At 59.8% G+C, this 22,010-nt stretch overlaps 1 protein-coding gene across 2 annotated transcripts; it reads left to right on the top strand.

Annotated features, from left to right (window-relative positions):
* Window positions 1-7,427: 7,427 nt before the first annotated feature.
* TNFAIP2 (TNF alpha induced protein 2) lies at window positions 7,428-21,583 on the top strand. 2 transcript variants are annotated; one of them, XM_017528031.2, is made up of 12 exons: window positions 7,428-7,561; window positions 10,391-10,767; window positions 11,089-11,710; window positions 13,765-13,879; window positions 14,016-14,138; window positions 14,305-14,405; window positions 15,046-15,144; window positions 15,615-15,738; window positions 16,633-16,755; window positions 17,012-17,167; window positions 17,329-17,450; window positions 20,211-20,352. In XM_017528031.2, exons 2-12 carry the CDS (start codon window positions 10,416-10,418, stop codon window positions 20,350-20,352), a joined length of 2,079 nt encoding a protein of 692 aa, XP_017383520.1. In that variant the 5' UTR covers window positions 7,428-7,561; window positions 10,391-10,415. The 2 variants fall into 2 exon arrangements, with proteins under 2 accessions (XP_017383520.1, XP_037594217.1); XM_037738289.1 differs by having other exon boundaries at window positions 7,483-7,560; window positions 10,381-10,767; window positions 20,211-21,583.
* Window positions 21,584-22,010: the final 427 nt, after the last annotated feature.

Below are 22,010 nucleotides of genomic sequence, written 5' to 3'. Positions count from 1 at the left end.
CCTGGCCTGGGCAGTCGTTCTTGATCCCTGTAAACATCAAATGAGGAACCCAATGCTCTTAGATGGATAGAATCCGCAAATAATGGACTCTTAGGATCTTGGGAAAGACAGATGTCATTGTCACTGGTAGAGGGTCATGACTGTAAGTTGTCTAGGTTCTTGGCACTTTGAACAAAGAATTGGACAGAACACCCAGCAAAGCAAAGAAAGAATGAAGCAACAAAAGAACGCAAGCAGGGACTGATTGAAAATGAAAGTACACTCCACAGTGTGCCATAGTGTGGGAGCAGTGGCTCAAGAGCTGGATACAAATCTTCTCGGGTCTAAATACTCCCTACAGGTTTCCCATTGGCCACTTCATGCTCACCTCATGTGGTGGCCTGCAATCAGCCTGATTGGTTGCAGAAAGCAGCCAACCAGAGGCTAAAGTTACAAAGGTCACACCCCCGTGCAAACATATGATTGGTTGTAAAAAGCAACCAATCAGAGGCTAGGATGAGGCCAAGCATGGATCCCAGCACTTTGGGAGGCCCAGGCGGGCGGATCACCTGAGGTCAGGAGTTCAAGATCAGCCTGGCCAAAATGGTGAAACCACATCTCTACTAAAATTACAAAAAAAATTAGCTGGGCATGGTGGCGGGCACTTGTAATCCCAGCTACTCAGGATGCTGAGGTAGGAGAATCGCTTGAACCCAGGAGGCAGAGGTTGCAGTGAACTGAGATTGCGCATTTGCACTCCAGCCTGAGATTCGGCCTCAGAAAAAAAAAAAAAAAGAGGTTAGGGTGAAGTTACAGTTACTCTTCTCTTCTATGCAAAGGAAGACTCGGCTGCAATCAGTCTGATTGGTGTGGACAGCAACCATTCACAGGCTAGAGTGAAGTTACAGAGTTGCACATGGAGACTTGACCGACAATCACAGTCCGATTTGTTGCAGACAGCCAATTTCCTGTCTGTTATGCAGAAAAGTTCAGGGAGGCTGGGCATGGAAGCTCAAGCCTGTAATCCCAGCACTCTGGGAGGCTGAGGCAGGCGGGTCACCTGAGGCCAGGAGTTCCAGACCAGCCTGGCCGACATGGTGAAACCCATCTCTACTAAAAATATGAAAATTAGCTGGGCATGGTGGCAGGCACCTGTAATCCCAGCTACTCAGGAGGCTGAGGTAGGAGAATCACTGGAACCCAAGAGGCAGAGGTTGCAGGGAGCCGAGATTGCCTCACTGCACTCCAGCCTGGATGACAGGGTGAGACTGTCTCAAAGAAAAAAAAAAAGGAATGGAAAGGTGAGGGGTTTGCAGAGGTAGGAGTCTCTGGTCCTGTGGTTACTTAGGTGTGGGAAGTGAGGGTTTTCCTTTCAATACAGGGCTAGGAAGTCGGTGTGAAATAGCCTTAGGTTTTCTGCCTCCAGACCCTATTCTCCTGCCTCATCATGAGAAGTCCTTCCGTTTATGGGGTACCCACTATGAGCTGGGCTCTGCATGGTGGTGTATGGTGTTCCTGCTTCCCCTGGACTCAGGGCTGGCATTTCGAATCAGCCTCTGGACTCAGACACCGATAGGCTGGAATCCCAGCTCTGTACCTTCCTAGCTGTGTGACATTGTGTGAGTTACTCCACCTCTCTGGGTTCTGTCTCCCTATGTAAACTTGGGAGCATTACAGAAGAAAATGCAAGAGTCGGCTGGAGGCGGGCCTGGCTGTCCGGGAGCATCCTCCTGCCTGTGGCATTCATTGTCATTTATCTGCACTACCTCCTTTAAGCCATCCCTGCCAATCCTCTGAGCATGCCAGCACCACCTCCAGGAGGTCCCCAGGAAATGGCACTGTCCCAAGCAGCATGTGGAAAGACACAGCTGCCAGTGATGGAGTGTCAGGGCCCAGGTGGTCACACACGGATGCCCTCCTTCCCCAAAGTCTGGAAGGCAGAGCCTCAGATAAGCACGTGCACTGCGTCAGTAACCATGCCGCGCATGGGGTGCCAACTCCATGTAGGAGGTTGGGGAGGGATAATGGGGAGAAATGCCAGATATAGGTGGCAGGGGGATGGAGGGAGCAAGTGCTGGCAGGCCACGGGCATGCGGACAGCCCAGCCCAAGGGACAAATCAGGAGAAGGAACACAATCCCCCGGAAGTGGAAGCAGGTCAACATATAAAACCCCAAGTCAAAGGTCAAACCACACACTGGAATCCCTCTAGTCACCCAATTTCCTTCCTTTCATTCCTGCCCTAAAAGTTTTTGTTGTTGTTGTTGTTGTTTTTTGAGATAGGTTCTTGTGCCGTATCTCAGGCTGGAGTGCAGTCGCACGATCTGGGCTCACTGCAACCTCCTCCACCTCCCGGGTTCAAGCCATTCTCCTGCCTCAGCCTCCTGGGTAGCTGGGACTACAGGTGTGCGCCACCATGTCTGGCTAATTTTTGTATTTTTAGTAGAGACGGGGTTTCACCATATTGGCCAGGCTAGTCTCGAACTCCTGACTTCATGATTCGCCTGCCTCAGCCTCCCAAAGTCCTGGGATTACAGGCGTGAGCACCACGCCCGACCTATTGTTATTATTATTATTTGGTAGAGGTGGGGTTTTGCCATGTTGCCCAGGCTCCTTCTCTAAAACTTTAAATAAACTTTCCCTCCTGCTTTGAAACTTGCTGCGGTCTCTGACTTTGCCTTAGACCTCTTGGCTGAATTCTTTTTCCTGAGGAGGCAAGAATTGGGGTTGCTGCACACGGGCATGGATTTGCTGCTGCTCACACACTTTGTTACTTCATGACTTGGTTACAGTCCCTCTGGTAACACCCCTCCCCTCTCTGCTTCCCTCCCCTCCACTTCTCTCACCTCCTCTCCCTCCCCTCCCCTCCCCTCCCCTCTCAAAGGTCAAACCGCACGCTGCCCCATGAAGCCTTGCTGGGCCTCCCGAGAGAGCTCCTGCCACTTGATTGGCCTCTGTCATTGGGAGAACCCTGCGTGGACCTGGACCGTGGCTCTGCAGCTGTTTTCCTGGAAATCATGCCGGCTCTGGGAAGCGCCCGAGTTCTGCTCCCAAGAAGAAGGAACCGGAGCTGAACGCGGGCATTTTATATCACTACCGGAGAGCTGTGTTGAGACTGGGTTTTAGGCGCGCTGAGCTTTGGGAAGGCACTGGGGTTGGGTCCTGCTGCCCCACAGGCCCTGCTTTCTCTCCCGTGGCCCTTCTCAGGAGGACAGTGGGCCAGCCCGTGGAACAGTTGCAGAAGCCAAACCTACCTACCTCATCGGGCCTCGGTTTCTCCAGCTGCCCAATACGAGAAGGAGTCCTTGGCCTGGCTTCCTCCTAGGAGGAAGGGGAGGGGCTGTCAACAAGTCAACAGTGTCCCGTGGGGCTGGGGCGGGCTGGGGCACCGCCTGATGGCGCATGTCTGGTCTGCTGAGGGTCCTCAGGCTCCCTCCTTTGCAGGAGGGGACGCACTGTGAGAGTGGCTCCTGGTCAGCTGTCCTGGCCATTCCACAGTCCCGGAGGAGGTCAGCAGGCTTCAGCTAGGGTCTCATGCAGCTGCAGGTGAAGCTGAGTGAGTCACTGCTCCTCCTGGGGAAGGCTGGGTGGCAGCAGGGACCCCAGCCTTAAGGCCTCAACTTCTGTGAGCGATTCTCTGAGACTCAGTTTCCTTATCTGTCAGCACGGGACATGATGGCCCCACCCCATGCAGTGAGTGAGGAGGGCATCCCAGGGGGAACAAGAGGCCCCAAGAAGAGACCCAGGTCTGGTGACAGGCTGAGAAGTGAAAGGGAGAAGCTGGGTGAATGTGGGGTCCTGGGAGCCAGGGCCGGGGCAGTGGGAAGTGCAAGTCATCATGCAGAGGGAAGCAGCCAGGCGCTGGGGGAGGGGCTAGGGGACCCCTGTAAGGTCAACCCTGCTCTTGTGACCAAGGGTAGCAGCTGCAGCCATGCCCCTGGCCAGGCCTACTGCTGTGGCCAGGCCAACCCACCCACAGGCCCTGTGCCCCTCGTGATCCCCCCACAGCCTCCGCCTTGCCCAGGTTACTCTCCTCCAGAGAGCTTCCCTCTCGGTACCCTGTACGCTCAAGAACGCAGAGCGGAAGGGCCAGCGACTCAGCTCCCGCTGTTATTCTCTGGCCCGTGCTGAATCTGCCTCTTCTGCGGCCCTCCAAGGAGCAGGTGGAGGTGTAATTAATGGACTGAACAGTTAATGTAAAAGATTGGGAAATACCTCCCATTTCTGCATCTAAACTCCTTGGTCTGGAAGTCCCTTCTTGTGTCCGACTTAAATACATCAAGCTGAACTGTGGACGCTGAGCAACGTTGGAGGAGACGCGATAACACCGTGCTTAGTGAAGGCCTCCTAGCTTCACCACTGGCCGGCACATGACTAGACCTCTCTGCGCCTCGGTTTCCTCATCTGTGGAAAGGGGATAGTACCACATCCTTAGGTTGTTTGATGAAATTGACTAATGTATACAAAGCACTTAGAACAGGGCCTGGCACCGGTGCAGATCAACAGACGTCAGCTGTCTACCCAAAAGAATTGAAAGCAGACCGTGAACAGATATTTGCATACCCTTGTTATTTTGTTTCTTTGTTTTTGTTTTGAGACAGTGTCTTATTCTGTTATGCAGGCTGTGGTGCAGTTATGGTTCACTGGAGCCTCAGCCTGCCAGGCTCAGGTGGTTCCCCCACCACAGCTTCCCAAGTAGCTGGGACTACAGGTGTGTGCCACCACATTCAGCTAATTTTTGGTATTTTTGGTGGAGACAGGGTATCGCTATGTTGCCCAGGTTGGTCTCGAACACCAGAGTTCAAGCGATCCACCTGCCTCAGCCTCCCAAAGAGCTGGGATTACAGGCATGAGCCGCCACACCCAGTTCACACCCATGTTTATAGCAGCAGTGTACATAGCAGCAACCCCAGTGTGCACAGAGAGATGAATAGATGCTCACAGTGTCGTCCATCCACACAACGGAATATGGCTCTGCCTTCCAAAGGAAGGGAATTCTGACACCTGGTCCAACATGAATGAATCCCGAAACCAGAGTGAAAGAAACCAGACACAAAAGGACAAATGCTGTGTGACTCTATTTACCTGCAGTACCTAGAATAGTCAAGACCACAGAGACAAAAGGTAGAATGGTGGCTGCCAGGCCCTGGGGGTAGAGGGAAAGGGGAGTTAGTGGATAATGGGCAGCGTTTCCGTTTTGCCAGGTGAAGAGTTCTGCGGCTGGATGGTCGCACACCCTGTGAATATACTTAATGCCACTGAACTGTGCACTTAAAAGATTATAAATTTTATATGTATTTTCATACATATAAAGTTATGTGTATTGCACCATAATAATTAAAAAAAAGAAAGTCAGCTGTCATTGCTCTGACCGAGGGAAGGGAGGGGACATCCCATGTGTCCTGGCCTCTGAAGCCCTGGCTTGCGTGCGAGGAGCTGACCATGGCTCCTGGCCAGATGCTGGCACACCTGCCTTCTAGGCTAAATGGGGAGGTCATTGCCAGTCTGCTCCTGTCTGCTGCCCTCCCCGCCAGGCAGAGCCTGCTTGCTCGTTGCCCTGGCCCCTGCCCTGAGGAGCTGGGGAATGGGACAGCCTCGGGGCCGCTGGTCACCCAGCATGCGTTGCTGGCTTCCTGCTGGGGTGGAGCCCTGGGCTGGCTCTGGCTCCTCTGCAAGTTCCTGGCCTCCTGGAAACTGTTTTCTGCATCTTTGCTCCGGCCCTGTGGGTGCCACTGGCTGTCATCCCTTGGACCCCTCCATGCTGCCCCATTTTCAGAAGACTTCACATATGTGACCATTGACCCTCATGCCTGAGCTTCCAGAGGGAAAGGGGCGGGTGCAGACACAAGCCCAAGGCAGGAGTCTCATTTCGCAATCCCCAGCTGGTGCTCTGCGAGGGCTGTTGTCAGCAGCAGGGGACAAGATTGGCAGCCCCGCTCCAGCCCTGCAAAGCCCATGCAGACCAAGGGCTGCCTCCCAGGGGGCAGTGGGGTCCAAGGCTGGACGACGGCCTCCTGGCAGATGCAGACTTCCCGAGCAATTTCCAGATCTGCTTGGGGCTGGGAGGGGAGGTGGAGGAGATAGGGTGGGGGAACAGAGTCTGGCAGGAGAGTCTTGTGGGGATTGCACAATGAGGCCACAGCAGCCAGCCGAAAAGGCAGGGACCAGCCGGGGCCCCTCAGCCCGTGTCCTCATGGCCCCTGTGTGGAAGAACTCCATCTGTGCACTGCTGCTGGAAGGAACTCTCCCAGCCTCGGGACACCGTGGCTCTTAGGACTCATCTGAAAAGTGTAATCCCTGGAGCCCTAGGGAGAGAGGGGTGGGGTTGGCAGCCTTAGCACCCCATCCTGGCGGCCTCCTGCATCTGCCCCTGCAGGTCCCCCAGAGACAGGATGGATGACGATCCAAGTGCAAACCTGGCACCTGGCCACCACTCTCAAAGAGGAAGTTCTCAGTTCCCAGGGCACCCTGAACCCGCAGCTGCCCCCACTCCGCTGCCCCCTTGGTCCTGGAAGACCTGTTCCCAGGCTGGAGAGGGGATGGTGGCCTGAGCAGGGGGCAGGGAAAGGGGCCAAACAAAAGAGGGGAGGAGCAGAGGCCCCAGTGAGGCAGGAGGGAAGCCGGTGCCCAGCGGGAAATTCCTAAATGACAGGGGCCTTTCCAGAGGGCAGGAATTACTAGTGTGTGAAATGAGGAAGGAAGTGAATCTCCTCTGGGTTCCCTTCTCAGCCCCCTCCTATCCTCCCCACATGCCCCACCCCCGCGTCCCCCAAGACAGACCCCGATAGACAGGGTTTGGATGGGGAAACTGAGGCCTGGAAATAGAAGTCTGCGATGAGTGGCAAAGCCGGCTTGATGATCAGGACCAGGCCCTGGAGTCTGGCCCTTGGGCCCCTCCCCTTCTGCCCGTTCCAGCAGCCTGTGGGGCCCAGCCCTAGCCCCACAGGGGGAAAGGCTCCAGTGGGAGTCCCACAGGCCTGGCTGAGAACCCCACTGTGCTGCTTAATGCGGTGTGACCCGGGTCAGCCGCTTCACCTCTTCGCATTTACGCATTTCAATCAAGGCTAGCCGACGAGAGGGGCGCCAGGCCCTGTGCACCGCGCGCCTGGCCAGCGGAGCAGCCCCCCTACGGCGCCTCCTCAGACGGCGTCTGGGGGAGTTGGGGTGGGACCGGGCGCCCCCGCAGCTGGCGCAGAGCCAGTCTGTGACGCGGGAACGCGGTCAAGCACTCCCCTTCCAGGCGGCCTATCAGAAGCAGTCATCGGACAATGGCTCCGCGCCCGCCAGCCTGCTCCTTCACGTGGCGTCCCCCGCGCCCCACATAACATGCGACGCGCGGTCGGACCCACCCCCCGCCACGCCTGGTTGCTGGGAGGAAGTGACCGCGCCCCGCATCCCCCGCTGGGCAGGCCGGGCGCGCCCGGCCCCAGGGACGCAGGGACACAGCCGGGCGGCACAGGGCCTGGGCCTCTGCCCGCGGGTTTTCCGCGGTTGCAGGAGGCGGGGCGGGGCGGGGCTGAACTGGGACTATTTCAGACTGCACGGAACTGGGGCCAGGACAGCGGCGTCCCGGCCAGGACGTGGTGAGTGACCTCTGCCTCCATGCGCCCATCCCCGGGGCAGCTCCGCGCGGCTCCGCGCCCGCCCCGACCCCCAGGCTCCCGCGGATCCTGTCGCAGCGGCGGGGACAGGAGGGGGCGGGACGCTCCCAGGGCCCCTGGCCTCTGGCAGCCTCATTGCCAGGGAAACTGAGGCCCTGGCGCCAAGCGTCCGCTTGTCCGGGCACAGAGGGGTCCGGGCTGGCGCTAGCGGCGGAGGGCTGGGTCCAGCCAGAGACAGGGAGGGCGGGGCTGGGGATGCACAGGGGTCTCCCCTCCGTCAGCAGCAGGGAGGACCAGGCCCAGCGTGACTCCCCGGCCACGCGACACAGGCCAAGCCACTTCCTCACCTGTGCCCCGGTGCCCTCATCGGGGGATAGATGCGCCTTCCACATCCTGCCCAGGACTGAAGGAACTGGGCCCAGGGAGCTCCCGGGAGGTGCGTTGACTTCAGCCCGGACGGGGAAGGCGAGCCAGGCCCGTGCGCCTGAGAAGCTGGGCAGTGGGAGGCTGGGGGCGCTGTTGAGCCACTGGCTGTGTGCACACTGCGAGCCTCCGAGCAGGCCCCTTCTGGCCTCAGTGGGTCCAACCAGCGGCGAGGCTCGAAGGAACGCCCCTCTTCCCCTTCTTCCCTCCTGGCCGCACCCGCTCGCTCCCGCCTGCAGGGCAGACTCAGGGCGCAAAAGACTCACCCCCACGATCATGCTGTGCGGCTTGGCCACATCCCTTCAGCAGCACTGTTAGGTGGGGGTCCTCACCCCCATTTCAAAGATGGGGAAAGTGAGGCTTGCGAAGGAAGGAGGCGTGCAGTCCACGCCCTAGTGAGAGGTGTGCCGAGCCCTCACCTCCACCGGTTCCCTTTCCGTGGCACCAGCTGCCTCTGAGAGCGCAGACCTGGGATGAGGCCCAGGGGGCTGCAGCAGGACCTTGAGGCGCGCTGGGGTTCGTGTCACAGAGGGGGGAAGGCGGCGATGTTGAGGGGTCCTGTAGGAGCTGGCCTGGGGTCGGATAGAGCCTAGCACATGTGGGGACTGAGGAGCTGCGTCCTATTGGGAGGGGTGGGACAGGAAACGCTGAGGTGAGGCTGGCAGGGAGCACTGGTGGTAAGGGCTGCTCTCCCCCACCCCAGGAGGACGGCAGAGGTGGGGCCTGGGCACCCAGGGTGGGGCTGAGCCACCCTTCCAGACAGACCAGCTCCTGTGGGTGCTTGGCATGCACCTGAGAGGGGCTGGGAGGCGAAGTTGGGGCACTGGGTGGGGGGCAGAGATACCCTGTGGCCTTGCCCTGGAGGGTCTCCAGAGCACGCCCCTCTTGGTCCTGGAGTGGAACGCTCGACCCAAATGGCACCTGGGAGGCCAGTGCCATCCAGGAGCGTGTGACTCTGCCCATGGCACCTGGTGAGCATGGGAAATGCTGGGGTGGGAGGAGCCCAGGTTTCCCACCCCTCAGGAGGCTTTGGCCAAGCCCCCCAGGATGGGGACAGGGTGTCCGGGCTGGCGGAGGCAGCAGGGCCAATCTGAGCCCCCATGCCTGCTGTGCTCAGCGCAAACACCTCCTACTTAGCCTCAGTTTCTCCTCTGGATGGTGGGTCATCCTGCCTGCCTTGTGGGGGTGTTTCAGGGGTCACTTGAAGTTAACATGATACATGAGACAGGTTAACATGATACATGAGACAAGGCTGCATGTATTTAGCCTTGGGGTGGGGCAGCCATGGCAGCATGGTCACAGGTCACCCCAGTTCTTGGGGAGGCCCAGCCTCTGACTGCTTCCCCCATTCAGGTCAGCCGTGCTTGCCTCCAAGGGCCCTGCCTTGCTGTGACAATGGCCAGATGCTGGGTGGGGACTGGGGGAGGCTCTCTCGTCTGCCTCTCTGGATGTAGCTTGCAGGGCTGTGGGGGATGTGGAGGCAGGGGGAGAGCTGGGCTCTGGGACCAGGCGACCTGAGTTCCAAGCCCAAGCTGTTGACCATAGGCACAGTTTAAGCCAAAATAACACCCTTCCAGATGAGAGAGGAAGAGATGGGATGGGCACCCAGAAAGGCTGCAGAAACCAGAAGCTTTTGTGATGATGCTGTCATCCCATTTGGGATTGGGTGGGTGGGGGCGGGGGTGGGGGAGCCAGGAAGCCTGGGTTCTGGACCCAAGTTGCTGGTGACCTCAGGCAGCCCTGTGCTTCGCTGAGCCTCTTGCCCTCAGTGGTGTGTGAAAGGCTCTCTGATGTCCCACCCCCTGTGGTTTCTGTAGACCCCCGTCAGGCTCTGCCCCTTCACAGCCCAGCTGGAGCCGCTGTGTTCCTGTGACTCGAGGGCTGGGTCAGAGCTGGGCAAGACTGCAGAGGGGCTGGGGCTGGGGAGAGCAGGCTGGGTTCCAGCCTCGGGCCGGCTTCGGTGTTCTAGACTCTGGCATGGTCCTGACCTTTCTGGACCTCTGTTCCTGCGCCGTCCCATGTTGTTCCTCTTCCCCAGGGTCCTGTGGGGTCAGGGAGGTGTTCACTCCCTGCAGCCCCTGCTCCCTGCCCAGAGGGTGGGCTGTCAGGGAAGGATTTGCCCAAATAAAGGGAAGGCCTCCCTCTGTCTGGGGGGCTTTTGGGGCTGTGGGGTACTGGAAGGGCAGCTGTGGGTGGTGAGGCGCTCGTGGCCAGGGAGGGAGCAAGGTTATAGGTGCTGATCTGGGCCAGGAGATGGCCAGAGCCATGGTGCTCGTATGGGTGAAAACAGACGGAGCGAAGTCAGTGCAGCCCCCACAGCTCTGGGCTCCGGCCTGGGAGCTAGGGCCAGGCCATGGTGACCGCTGATGGCTTCCCTCGCCCCCGCAGCAGCCTGCAGGCCTGAGCCAGGGGGATGCTGAAGATGATGACCTACTTCCAAGGCTTCTCGGGCCATCAGTCTGTGCCAGTCACCGTTGACTTCCCCAGAAGCCCCCCAAAGTTGCCGTCCACATCAGAGGCGGAGTCAGAGACCTCCATGTCGGAAGCCTCCTCTGAGGACCTGGTGCCACCCCTGGAGGCTGGGGCAGCCCTATATAGGGAGGAGGAAAAGGCGGCAAAGAAGAAGGAGAAGAAGAAGTCCAAAGGCCTGGCCAGTGTATTCAGCGTCTTCACCAAAGGGAAGAAGAAGAAGGGTCAGCCCAGCTCAGCCGAGCCCGAGGGCGCGGCCGGGTCCAGGCAGGGGCTGGATGGCCCCCTGCCCACAGGTGCGCTGGGACCCGGGTGGGGCTGGGTCCGGGGTTAGAGCTAGTCCGGGCCTGGACGCGGTGGGGCTCACCCATGTGAGTGAGCCACCTGCACCGTGGGCCGGCATGTGGGGCTGGCAGGCGAGTCTGTCTCCCTGCTTTCACTTGTGCCCCAGTCTGGGAGGCTGGGTCGGGGGACACCAGGCCTTCAGCTCAGTCCGGGACACCGACGTCGCCCTTTGGGGTGTCGGCCGCCGGCCCTGCGCGCGACTGGGGGAGGACGGTCCCGTAGGGCGCAGGCGGGCGGGCTGGGGCGGGGGTGACGCGGCTCTCCCCGCGCAGTGGAGGAGCTGAAGGCGGCGCTGGAGCGCGGGCGGCTGGAGGTGGCGCGGCCGCTGTTGGCGCTGGAGCGGGAGCTGGCGGCTGCGGCCGCGGGCGGCGCGAGCGCGGAGGAGCTGGTGCGGCGGCAGAGCAAGGTGGAGGCGCTGTACGAGCTGCTGCGCGACCAGGTGCTGGGCGTCCTGCGGCGGCCGCTGGAGGCGGCGCCCGAGCGGCTGCGCCAGGCGCTGGCCGTGGTGGCCGAGCAGGAGCGCGAGGACCGGCAGGCGGCGGCGGCCGGGCCGGGGACCTCGGCGCTGGAGACCACGCGCCCGCGGCGCTGGCTGCAGCTGTGGCGGCGCGGCGTGGCGGAGGCGGCCGAGGAGCGCATGGGCGGGCGGCCGGCCGAGGGCGCCGAGGTCCCCGAGAGCGTCTTTCTGCACATGGGCCGCACCATGAAGGAGGACCTGGAGGCCGTGGTGGAGCGGCTGAAGCCGCTGTTCCCCGCCGAGTTCGGCGTCGTGGCGGCCTACGCGGAGAGCTACCACCAGCACTTCGCGGCCCACGTGGCCGCCACCGCGCAGTTCGAGCTGTGCGAGCGCGACACCTACATGCTGCTGGTCTGGGTGCAGAACCTCTACCCCAAGTGAGCGGCGGGGCTCGCCCGGGCGGGCCGGGAGGGCGTCCTCTGCAGGAGGCGAGTGAGCTGTGCCCCGCCAGCTTTAGCGAGGCGGTGCTTGCAGACTTTTGGGTCCGACAGTGCGGGGGTGGCACTTGGACTCCCTGGGGCAGAGCCTGGACGGGCAGAGACTGGGCTTGGGCACAGGGATAAGGCTGGGGCTGGGTCCGCTTTGCTCTTGGAATCCTTAATTTTCTGGGCCTCAGTCACATTCTGCTGTTGGGGAAACCGAGGCACAGAAAATGGTAGGGATTTCATTCATTCACGAGTGCCCAGTCTGAGGAGGGGGCAAAACAATCAGTAACCATGCAGAGCTGGAAGGGCGGTGGCAGCGGAGGCCAGGCCCTGGGAACCCAGAGCAGGGACCCAGAGCAGGCCTGGAGAAGTCAGGGAAGCCAGCCTGGAGGAAGTGGAAGCCAGCGGTTCTTCTATGAGCCAGGGAATCAGGCGGGGAGGCTGGAGGAGGGGTGATAGGGCAGGCAGGGAAGAAGGTGAGAGGAAGGTCGTTTCCCTGAGCATGTCCTCTTCCAGGGCACTCTGGAGCTGAGCAGAGCTTGCCAGAGTGTTTGGATTTACTGGGCAGGCTATGCGGGTACCCCCAGGCAGGAGAGTCCACAGTGGGGGGGCTAGGGCCAGGTGTCTTGTTGGAAAGAGAGCTGGAGCCCTCGGGTGGGAGCCTGCCTGTGCAGCTGGTGCCCCCCAGGTGCAGCCTCAGGCATCCCCTGCCTCCATGGGTCCCTGGGCGTGCCCATCATGCACATGGCTTGCATGGAGAGAGGTTTGTACTACTGTGTGGACAGGCCCAGGGTGGGGGAGTCCAGGGGCTGTTATTGTGGGGCTTGGCCACTGCTGGCCCCAGATCCTAGTGTGAAGTCTTAGGAAGGAAGCTGGAGGTGTAGACAGTGTGGGCAGTGTCTGCCGTCTCCGGGGCCTTTGGGTGACCTATGGGCTCAGCGTTGAAGGGTCAGCCTCTGGCAGAAGGACAAAGAAAGGGTCCAATGGGGAGGGTGGGAGGGGGTGAGCAGGGCATAGGGGAACTGGCACAGGGTGGGGGCCGTGGAAGAGACAGCCTAGCCCAGAGCCAGTGCCTGCTTGCTCCTCCTGACTCACCAGGAAGTGCTAGGTACCTGTGCCCCTTCCTGCCAGTCTTCCTGTCACAGTGATCTCGGGGTCTGTTTGCCTGGGGTTAGCAAAACAGGCAACCAAAGCCAAGCTGGGCACAGAGTCCTGGCGAGAGGGTGTCCAGGGGGCATCATTGAAGTTTCTGTGCCAGAAATGTGGGGAACAGAGGGACACAGCTGCACCTGGATTTGGTTAGGGGCAGAGAGGAGGTCATTGTAAGCCTCTAGGCAGACAAAAGTCTCTTAGGAAGTGCCAGGGCTGGGCAGTCCCCTGGAGCTCTGGGACCCTGCAGAGGTTCCGGGAATGTGAGCTGAGATGCCTCCGTGGAGCAGTTTGGCACAGCCTTTCCTGCCCATGATGTCCCGCCCCTGGGGTTGGAAGGTGGCTGGGGCTGGCGCCCAGTGGGCTGGCAGCTGGTTGGATCCCAGGGCTGCTGTGACTAGGAGCAGTGTTTTATCTGGGTGACAGGTAGCCTCATAGCAGGAAGATCAGGTCTTAAAGGTGGCTCTGGCTACTGGGTGGATAAGGAGCTATTGGAGGTGAGAGAAGGAGCAGAGGCCAGGAGGAGGCTTGTGCAGTGAGCCAGCGGGGAGCTGGTGGCAGCCTGTCGGGGCGCCCGGGTGGTTTGACGCTGCTGACTTGGTGGGGGGGTATTTTGGAGCAGGACCTAAAGAGCAGGGTGAGAGTCAGAGGAGGCACGATGACTTTGGGGTTTCTGTTCCAAACCAAACTAAGTAGACGGAAGACCCATGGTCTGGGATGGGAACCAGGGTGGGGTGCGGGAGGGTGTGCTGGGCCGAGTCTGGGCCTGCCAGAGACCAAGGCTGAGGGTCTGGGCTCTTGCTTGGGTGGTGCTGAGTGGGTATAGCTGTCCTCATGCCAGCCTCCCCTGCCCGCAGTGACATCCTCAACAGTCCCAAGCTGGCGGGTGAGCTGCAGGGCGTGGGGCTTGGGAGCCTCCTGCCCCCCAAGCAGATCCGGCTGCTGGAGGCTACATTCCTGTCCAACGAGGCGGTGAGTCTGCGCCTGGGCCAGGGAGGGGCAGGGAGGCGCCAGAGGAGAGGCTCAGAGACAGACAGAACGTGGGCAGGGGCTTCCAGGTGAGCAAGCTGAAGGGTCAGCTCCCCCATGACCTGCCCTTCCCCCCCAGGCCAATGTGAAGGAGTTGATGACCCGAGCGCTGGAGCTAGAGGCGCAGCGCTGGGCTCAGGACATGCCTCCCCAGAGGCTGGACGGCCACTGCCACAGCGAGCTGGCCATCGACATCATCCAGGTATCGCTCTCTGCCCCGGGCACGCGCACAGGGAGCCGCACGCACAGTCCCTCTTGTGTGCTGACCCACGCCCACCTCGGCAGCCCCTCTGTTCCAGCCTGTTTCCTCCCTGTACCCTGCCCCTTGTCCAAGCGAGCCCTTGCTCAGCTCACCCACCGCCCCGCAGATCATCTCCCAGGCCCAGGTCAAAGCCGAGAGCATCACGCTGGACTTGGGCTCGCAGATAAGGCAGGTGCTGCTGGTGGAGCTGCTTACGTTCCTGCGGAGGTGGGTGTGTGCCCAGGATGGGGTCCCTGTAGCCACCTCAGAGCCATGGCCCCTCCCTAAGTGCCTCCGGGGGAGCCAAGCTGGCTCCCCATCCCCACCCCATCCCTGTCATTCTGAGCCAGGAGCCATTTCCCAGCCAGCCAGGGCACTGAGACCTCAGGTGGTCCGACCTCCACCAGGATTCAATGTGGGAGGTGTGTGTGTCCACCCTGCAGCAAAGTTCCCATCAGAGCAGCCTCCCGGCTTCAAAGATGCCCTGTGAGGGGCGAGACCCCGGCACCCCTTCATACAACACCCCAGTCTGCACTGCCCGAATTCTCTCTGCTCTCTCCCTCTCCACCTCTGAGGGCTTCTCCACTCAACCACACCCTCACCGCTACCTGGACTCCCAACTCTAGCGGGGGCCTGGGAGAAGAGCTGGGGGCAGCAGAGCTGGGCTGGGACCCTCTTCAGGACCCCTGGCCTTAGCTTCTGAAGCCAGTTCTGTGATGCTCAGGGGCTACGGCCCCTCTCTGGGCAATGGGGAGCCAAACGGAAAAGCGCCCTGTGAACCCCAGGATCCGGCAGGGCGGCTGGGAGGCTGCTGCCGCCGTCCCAGGGTCTGTGCTGGTCCTGAATGTGCCCCTTCTGACTTCGCCAGCTACCAGCACGACTTTAATGAATTTCTGGAGCGAGGCAAAAAGCTGAGAAGTTACAGGGCCAATGTCATTGCCAACATCAACAACTGCCTGTCCTTCCGGTAAGTGTTGGGAGGGGCTGGCGGAGCGGGAGTCACTTGGCGGGCAGGAGAGGATGGCTGGGAGGTGGAGGAGGGGGAGCTGCTCAGGCCAAGAAGTGGAATTCAAACCAGCGAGGGAGAGGAAGCCGCCAGGGCCTGCAGCAGCAGCAAACATGTCCCCAGAGCTGGCTGGGGCGAGCACACAGGCAGATGTTCCACCTGCTACTTTATCCTTAAAGCAACACTGCGAAGTAGGAACAGTGATCTGTCTATCAGGCAGATGGGCGAACTACTGGAGGAGGCTAACTCACCCTCAGTTACAAGGGGACGCAGCAGACGGGTGTCTTGAGGGCGTGGAGAACATGGATGGGAGGACTTGATCCCCAGGGAATGGGGAGCCATTGAGGGTTCTAGAGTGGGGGGGGGGCGCTGCCTGGCTCCCTGGGTACAGGGCTATAGGCTGGTGTGACCTCTCTGCCTCCACCTTCCAGGACGTCCATGGAGCAGAACTGGCAGGTACCCCAGGACACCCTGAGCCTCCTGCTGGGCCCCCTGGCTGAGCTCAAGAGCCACGGCTTTTCCACGCTGCTCCAGAGCCTGTGTGAGGACCTGAAGGTAGCGGGGCCCCCTTTCCCTCAGGAGCATCTCGAACTCCATGTTGGGGTGCTCGGGGAGGGGCTGGGAGGTGCCCCCGGGGAGGAGTGGCAGAGGCAAAGATGTGGGGAGACATGCTGCAGGCCTGCGGATGGCACTGCGGCCAGCTCTGGTGCAGGGGTGACGCCTGGTAGTGGGGACCCTGGCAGGCTTTAACTCCGTCCACCACCGTCCTGGGGCTTGGCCTGGCAGGAGCCGCCTGGGGCTGGGAGGGCTCGGAGAAGTTTCACCGCCCCTCCCCCATTCAGACCCAGCCCAGGCCCAAGCCTGCGGCCCCTTTTCCTCCAGCCCCCACAGCCCTTCTTCCCCACCCCTGTCCCCACATCAGACTCCCAGCAACTGAGGCTCAGGGCTCACATCTGTTACGGGCCAAGAAATCCACAGAAAATGCTGTGAAAACAAGTAATTCCTTTAGCAGGGGTAAAGTGGGGGAAGGGAAGGGGTTCCCTGCCCAGTGTCAGGGACTAGAAGCCATGGGTGGCCTGAGTGTGGTGGAAGCCTGAGCAGTGACCCCAGATCGCTCGGCACCGATCTCCTGGGCCCAGCCAAGCACAAGGTCCTGTTTATGCAGGAATTTATTTATTTAGGAGGCAGTGGACTTGGCCTCAGGGATGCAGACAGGCTGTCCTGGCTCCTGAGCCAAAGCTGGGTGACCTTGGAGAAGGGTGCACAGAGCTAGCCCCCACTTCCTGTCTGTAGCAGGGACCTGAGCTTGGTCTGGGTTCCCTGGGAGTCCTTGAGTGTCCCCTGCCCCTCTGCCAGGCACGTGTGTCGGTGTGTGTGTGTCTGCGTGTCTGTGGCTGGCAGCCCTTCCTCTCCAGGGCGTGACCACACATCCTGCCTCTCCTGTCTCAGCCGCTGTTCAAGAGGTTTTCGCACACCCGCTGGGCGGTCCCCATGGAGACCCTGGAGAAAATTATTGCCACCGTGGGTGTAAGGCTGCCTGAGTTCTCGGAATTGCAGGACTGTTTCCGGGAGGTGAGGAGGCTGTGGGCTGGTGGCTGGGCCTCGGGGAATGGGGGCAGCCAGATATGCACACTAACACGTCTGTGTACACTCCCTCACACATGTCCACGTACATGTGAACACACACGCGTGTGAATGCATGAGCATGTATGCAGCCTTTTTCTCTGGGCATCTGCCTCTCCCTGGATTCCTGGCTACACGGCTTCAAGGGAGGTGGCGAGCTCCCCTGAGCGGGCAGCTCACACGCACCCACTGCTTGCCCTCCCAGGAGCTCGTGGAGGCCGTGCACCTGCACCTGGTGAAGGAGTACATCATCCAACTCAGCAAGCGGCGCCTGGTCCTCAAGACGGCAGAGCAGCAGCAGCAGCTGGCGGGGCACATCCTGGCCAACGCTGACGCCATCCAGCACTTCTGCACTGAACATGTAAGCCCCTGCCCACCCTCCCAGCCCCTCTGGAATGGCTGCCTCTTCCACCCTACTCCTTTCCGGTCAGAGACATGCTGCTGGTGCCTCTCCAAGCCCAGCCCGTTGCTGACCCAAGCCTCTGGACCCCTGGGTCCCTCCAACCACGCCCACTCCCGCAGGGCTCCCATGCGACCTGGCTGCAGCCTGCTCTCCCCACATTGGCCGAGATCATCCGCCTGCAGGACCCCAGTGCCATCAAGATTGAGGTGGCCACTTATGCCACCAGCTACCCTGACTTCAGGTGAGAACATGGGGCACCTCAGGACCATGTCACATCACTGCAGCCGGGGCCTCACAGGGCTGGCATTGGGAACCCAGACCCTGGCAGCTGCCCGCATGCCAGTCACCGTGTGAACCTCACCAGGGGCTCACTCTTGTGGCCTTCGCCACAGCCCTATGAGGCCAATACGTTCCATTCCCATTTCACAGGGGAGGCCTGGAAAGCTCCCAGCATATGTCCGAGGTGACACTGGCTACACGGCCCACACTCTTAGCTCTGCCTGATGCTGTCTCTCGCGGGGGAGATTGAGACCAGAGAGGCCAGAGTCACCCAGCCTGGGGGCTTCTGGGGCCTGGGCCTATGCCCTGGGATCCAGGGCTCATATTTAGGAGTGGAGGCTTAGCCCCTGGCTGCCTGAGGGTCTGGTAAGCCAGGGACAATGTTTCTCCCTGGACTGGGTCTTCTGACATGTTAGGCTCCGTCTGAATGGATCTTGACTGGGGTTGACTCCAACTGCCCCAGCTTAGCCAAGTCCAGGCCCTGTCTGATCCATTCCACCCAACCATTCATTCACCCACCCATACAAGCACCCATCTGCTCATCCACCCATTCCTTCACCCACTGGCTGGCTGGCTATCTTCTCACCCACCAATTCACCCATCTACCCATCCACCCATCCACCCATCTACCCATCCACCCACCTGCCCATCTACCCATCCACCCGCCTGCCCATCCACCCATCCACCCACCCGCCTATCCACCCATCCACCCACCTGCCCATCTACCCATCCACCCACCCGCCCATTATCCATCCACCCACCCTCCCATCTATCCACCCACCCGCCCATCTATGCACCCATCCACCCACCCACCCATCTGTCCATCCACCCACCCGCCCATCTATCCACCCACCCGCCCATCTATCCATCCACCTACCCATATAAGCACCCATCCACCCACCCACCCATCTACCCATCCACCCACCCGCCCATTATCCATCCACCCACCCTCCCATCTATCCACCCACCCGCCCATATAAGCACCCATCCACCCACCCACCCATCTGTCCATCCACCCACCCGCCCATCTATCCACCCACCCGCCCATCTATCCATCCACCTCCCCCTATAAGCACCCATCCACCCACCCGCCCATCTATCCACCCACCCACCCATCTATTCATCCACCTACCCATATAAGCAGCCATCCACCCACCCACCCACCCATCCCTCCACCCATCTGGCTATCCTTCTACCTTCTCACCCACCCATTGCCTGTCTACCAACCCACCCAACAATCTATCCATCCATCTATTCATCCACTCACCACCCCATAAGCACCCATCCACCCATCTACTCATTCAGTCATCTCTCCATCCATCTAGCTATCCATCCACTCAACCACACACCCATGCATTTACTCACATCCATGCACCCATCCCTCCACCCATCTGACCATCTGTCCTCTCACCCACCTGTCTATGCACCCACCCACCTATCCATCCATCTATCCATCTATCCATATATCCATCCACCCACCCATCCATCCATCTATCCATCCGTATATCCATCCACCTACCCATATAAGCACCCACACACCCATCTATCCACCCATCTGTTATTCCAACCACCCACGTAAGTACCCATCCACTCATCTACTTATCCACCCATCCCTCCACCCATCTAGCTATCCAGCCACTCAACCACCCACCCACGCAACTGCTTACATCCATGCACCCATCCCTCCATCCTTCTGACCATCTGTCCTCTCACCCACCAATCACCTGTCTACCCACCCACCTATCCACCCATCCACCCATGCATCTACTCACATCCATGCACCCATCCCTCCACCCATCTAGCTGTCATCCATCTGCTCACCCACCCATCATCCATCTACCCATCCCACCAACAAAATTATGGAGGAGCCTTCGAGGTGTCAGCCTCTGTTCTAGTACAAGCGAGGCCAGGTCTCCATCCTCCCTTAAGCAGCTCACATTCTGCTTAGGGCCAGCAATAGTAATGACATAATCAGGCAAAGAAACAGACAACTGCAAGTTGTAAAGACGTTTAACCAAGGCCGTGCGCGGTGGCTCAAGCCTGTAATCCCAGCACTGTGGGAGGCCGAGGCGGGTGGATCACGAGGTCAAGAGATCGAGACCATCCTGGTCAACATGGTGAAACCCCGTCTCTCCTAAAAATACAAAAAATTAGCTGGGCATGGTGGCACGTGCCTGTAATCCCAGCGACTCAGGAGGCTGGGGCAGGAGAATTGCTTGAACCCGGGAGGCAGAGGTTGCGGTGAGCCGAGATCGCGCCATTGCACTCCAGCCTGGGTAACAAGAGCGAAACTCCGTCTCAAAAAAAAAAAAAAAAAAAAAAAAAAAAAAAAAAAAAAAAAAAAAAAAAAAAAAAAAAAAAAAAAAAAAAAGAGACGTTTAACCAAGGTTGCGAATGATGGGAGGTGCTGAGTTTAGAGACAAGAAAGCCTCTTGGGGGTGGACATCCTAGCGGAGGCGTAAGGGGTGGGAAGAGGCGATCATTTCACAGCCTGGGAAGAGCATCGCAGGGAGAACAGCCAGTGCGCAGGCCCGAAGCAGGCTGGGGCATGGCTGCTCTTGGGACCACCAGGTGGAGTGCATGGGCGAGGGGGAGGGAAGTGTAGCCTCCTTGTGGACCGGACCATGGCTGTCGGGCCCTGTGGCACTGGCTGGGAGTGCAGGGAGCCAGTGAGCAGGGGTGTGGGTGTCAGGCTGGGCTAACAGGATGCTCTCCTCACCAGCAAAGGCCACCTGAGCGCCATCCTGGCCATCAAGGGGAACCTATCCAACAGTGATGTCAAGAGCATCCGGAGCATCTTGGACGTCAGCACAGGAGCCCAGGAGCCCTCCAGGCCCCTATTTTCCCTTATAAAGATTGGTTAGCTTTTCCTGTGGCCTGACCTGCTTGTGAGTGCGCAGCAAGCGTCCAGGACACCCCGCTGGGAGCTGTTAAGAGCAGCGCTGACTCTTGGGCCTCCTGTGCTCCGAAGGTGCTTCTGCCCAGCCCTGGTGGAGGTGCAGGCCCTGATGGCTGGAACTGGATAGACCTCGGTTTGTTTACAAGTCCAGTGGGGGTAGGAGCCCCCATTGTGGGCAGCCAACCAGGCAACACCAAGGACTCTTTGTAAACGATAGCTGATCGTGCGCGCAAGGAAAGACCCAGCAGGGAGAGTGCGGCCAGGCTCAGGGACCCCGGGCCACCTCTGTCCAGCGCCCTCCACCGTCAGCCTCATGACTCCCCTCCCCGTGAGGCCGAGGGCCCTCTCCAGCTCCCTGATGACAGGGGCCGAGCCTCACCCATCTGCACTCTTCAGCCCGGGGCCACCCTGACCTGGGTTCAGCAAGGCTGGAATGGAAGATAGAACTGGAAAAGAAAGAAGGAAAAGAACTCTCATCTGGCAGGGGCTAGTGGGGTTCCATGGTGAGTTGGGGGCACAGCCGGCATTAAATGTCATGCCCAGACAGCCCCATGGCCCATACAGGCTGGCCCTGCAGTGGAGCCCTGACCTCCCTCTGCATCCCCCTAAGGCCTCACCCAGAGAGTGTTCCCCAAGGCCTTGGTGTTCTCCACAGAAAGGCTTGGGACCTCCTGCGTCATCTCAGGCTCCCCATTCCCCCAGCAGGATTAGGACCTGGGCGTGCCTCTGTGGGCCCTGCCACCCAGAAGTCTGGCTGAGGTCTGGGCAGGGCAGGGCAAAGTTGACCTCTGACCTCTGACCCTTTGGCCTCTGTTTCCTATTGCCATGATAGGTTTCCACAAATTTCATGGATCGAAACGAGGTCCTCCACTTCTGCGGGTCAGAAGCTGACTGGGGGCGCAAATCTGGGTGTCAGCAGGGCTGCGCTCCTTCTGGAGGCTCAGGGGAGAATTCATTTCTGGCCTTTTCGTTTTTAGAGGCTGTCCATACTTCCTGACTTCAGGCCCCTCCATCTCCAGAGCCAGCTGTGGGTGGCTGAATCCTTTCCCCATCACCTCATTGAGGCCTCCCCTCTGCTGCCTCCCTCTACCGCTTTTTGTTTTGTTTTGTTTTGGAGACAGGGTCCTGCTGTGTCGCCCAGGCTGGAGTGCAGTGCCCTGATCATGGCATCCAGGCTCACTGCAGCCTGGACCTCCTGGTGCAAGTGATCCTCTCGCCTCAATCCCCTGAGTAGCTGGGACTACAGGCACGCGCCCCCACGCCCAGCTACTTACCTGTTGTAGATACAGGGTCGCATTCTGTTGCCTAGGCTTATCTGGAAGTCCTGGGCTCAATCTATCCTGTAGCCTTAGCCTCCTAAAGCGCTGGGATTACAGGTGTGAGCCACGGCACCCAGCCTGCTCTGCCGCTTTTAAGCATGCCTGTGATCACATCCAGCCTACCCAGAGAACCCAGGTCATCTTGCTATTTTAACGTCAGCTGATTTGCCACCTTAGTTCCATCTGCAACTTTACCTCCCACTGGCTGTGTGACCTAATGTAGTCACAGCCCCGGGGACTGTCACGTGGAGGCCGTTATTCTGCCCACTGCAGCCTCTGTTCATCCCCTGTCCTGCAGGCGCCT

Source organism: Cebus imitator, unplaced genomic scaffold, assembly GCF_001604975.1.
Source record: "Cebus imitator isolate Cc_AM_T3 unplaced genomic scaffold, Cebus_imitator-1.0 Scaffold52, whole genome shotgun sequence".
NCBI lineage: Eukaryota > Metazoa > Chordata > Mammalia > Primates > Cebidae > Cebus > Cebus imitator.
Note: the sequence above shows the minus strand (reverse complement) of the source record. Positions and strands in the feature narration are given on the sequence as shown.

Bases quoted from the DNA above. Each gene is read 5' to 3' on its own strand.
- TNFAIP2 (XM_037738289.1), top strand. From the start codon at position 10,416: ATGCTGAAGATGATGACCTACTTCCAAGGCTTCTCGGGCCATCAGTCT. The intron at 10,768-11,088 runs GTGCGCTGGGAC...CTCCCCGCGCAG, and splicing joins GGATGGCCCCCTGCCCACAG to TGGAGGAGCTGAAGGCGGCG. The intron at 17,451-20,210 runs GTGAGAACATGG...TCTCCTCACCAG, and splicing joins ACCAGCTACCCTGACTTCAG to CAAAGGCCACCTGAGCGCCA.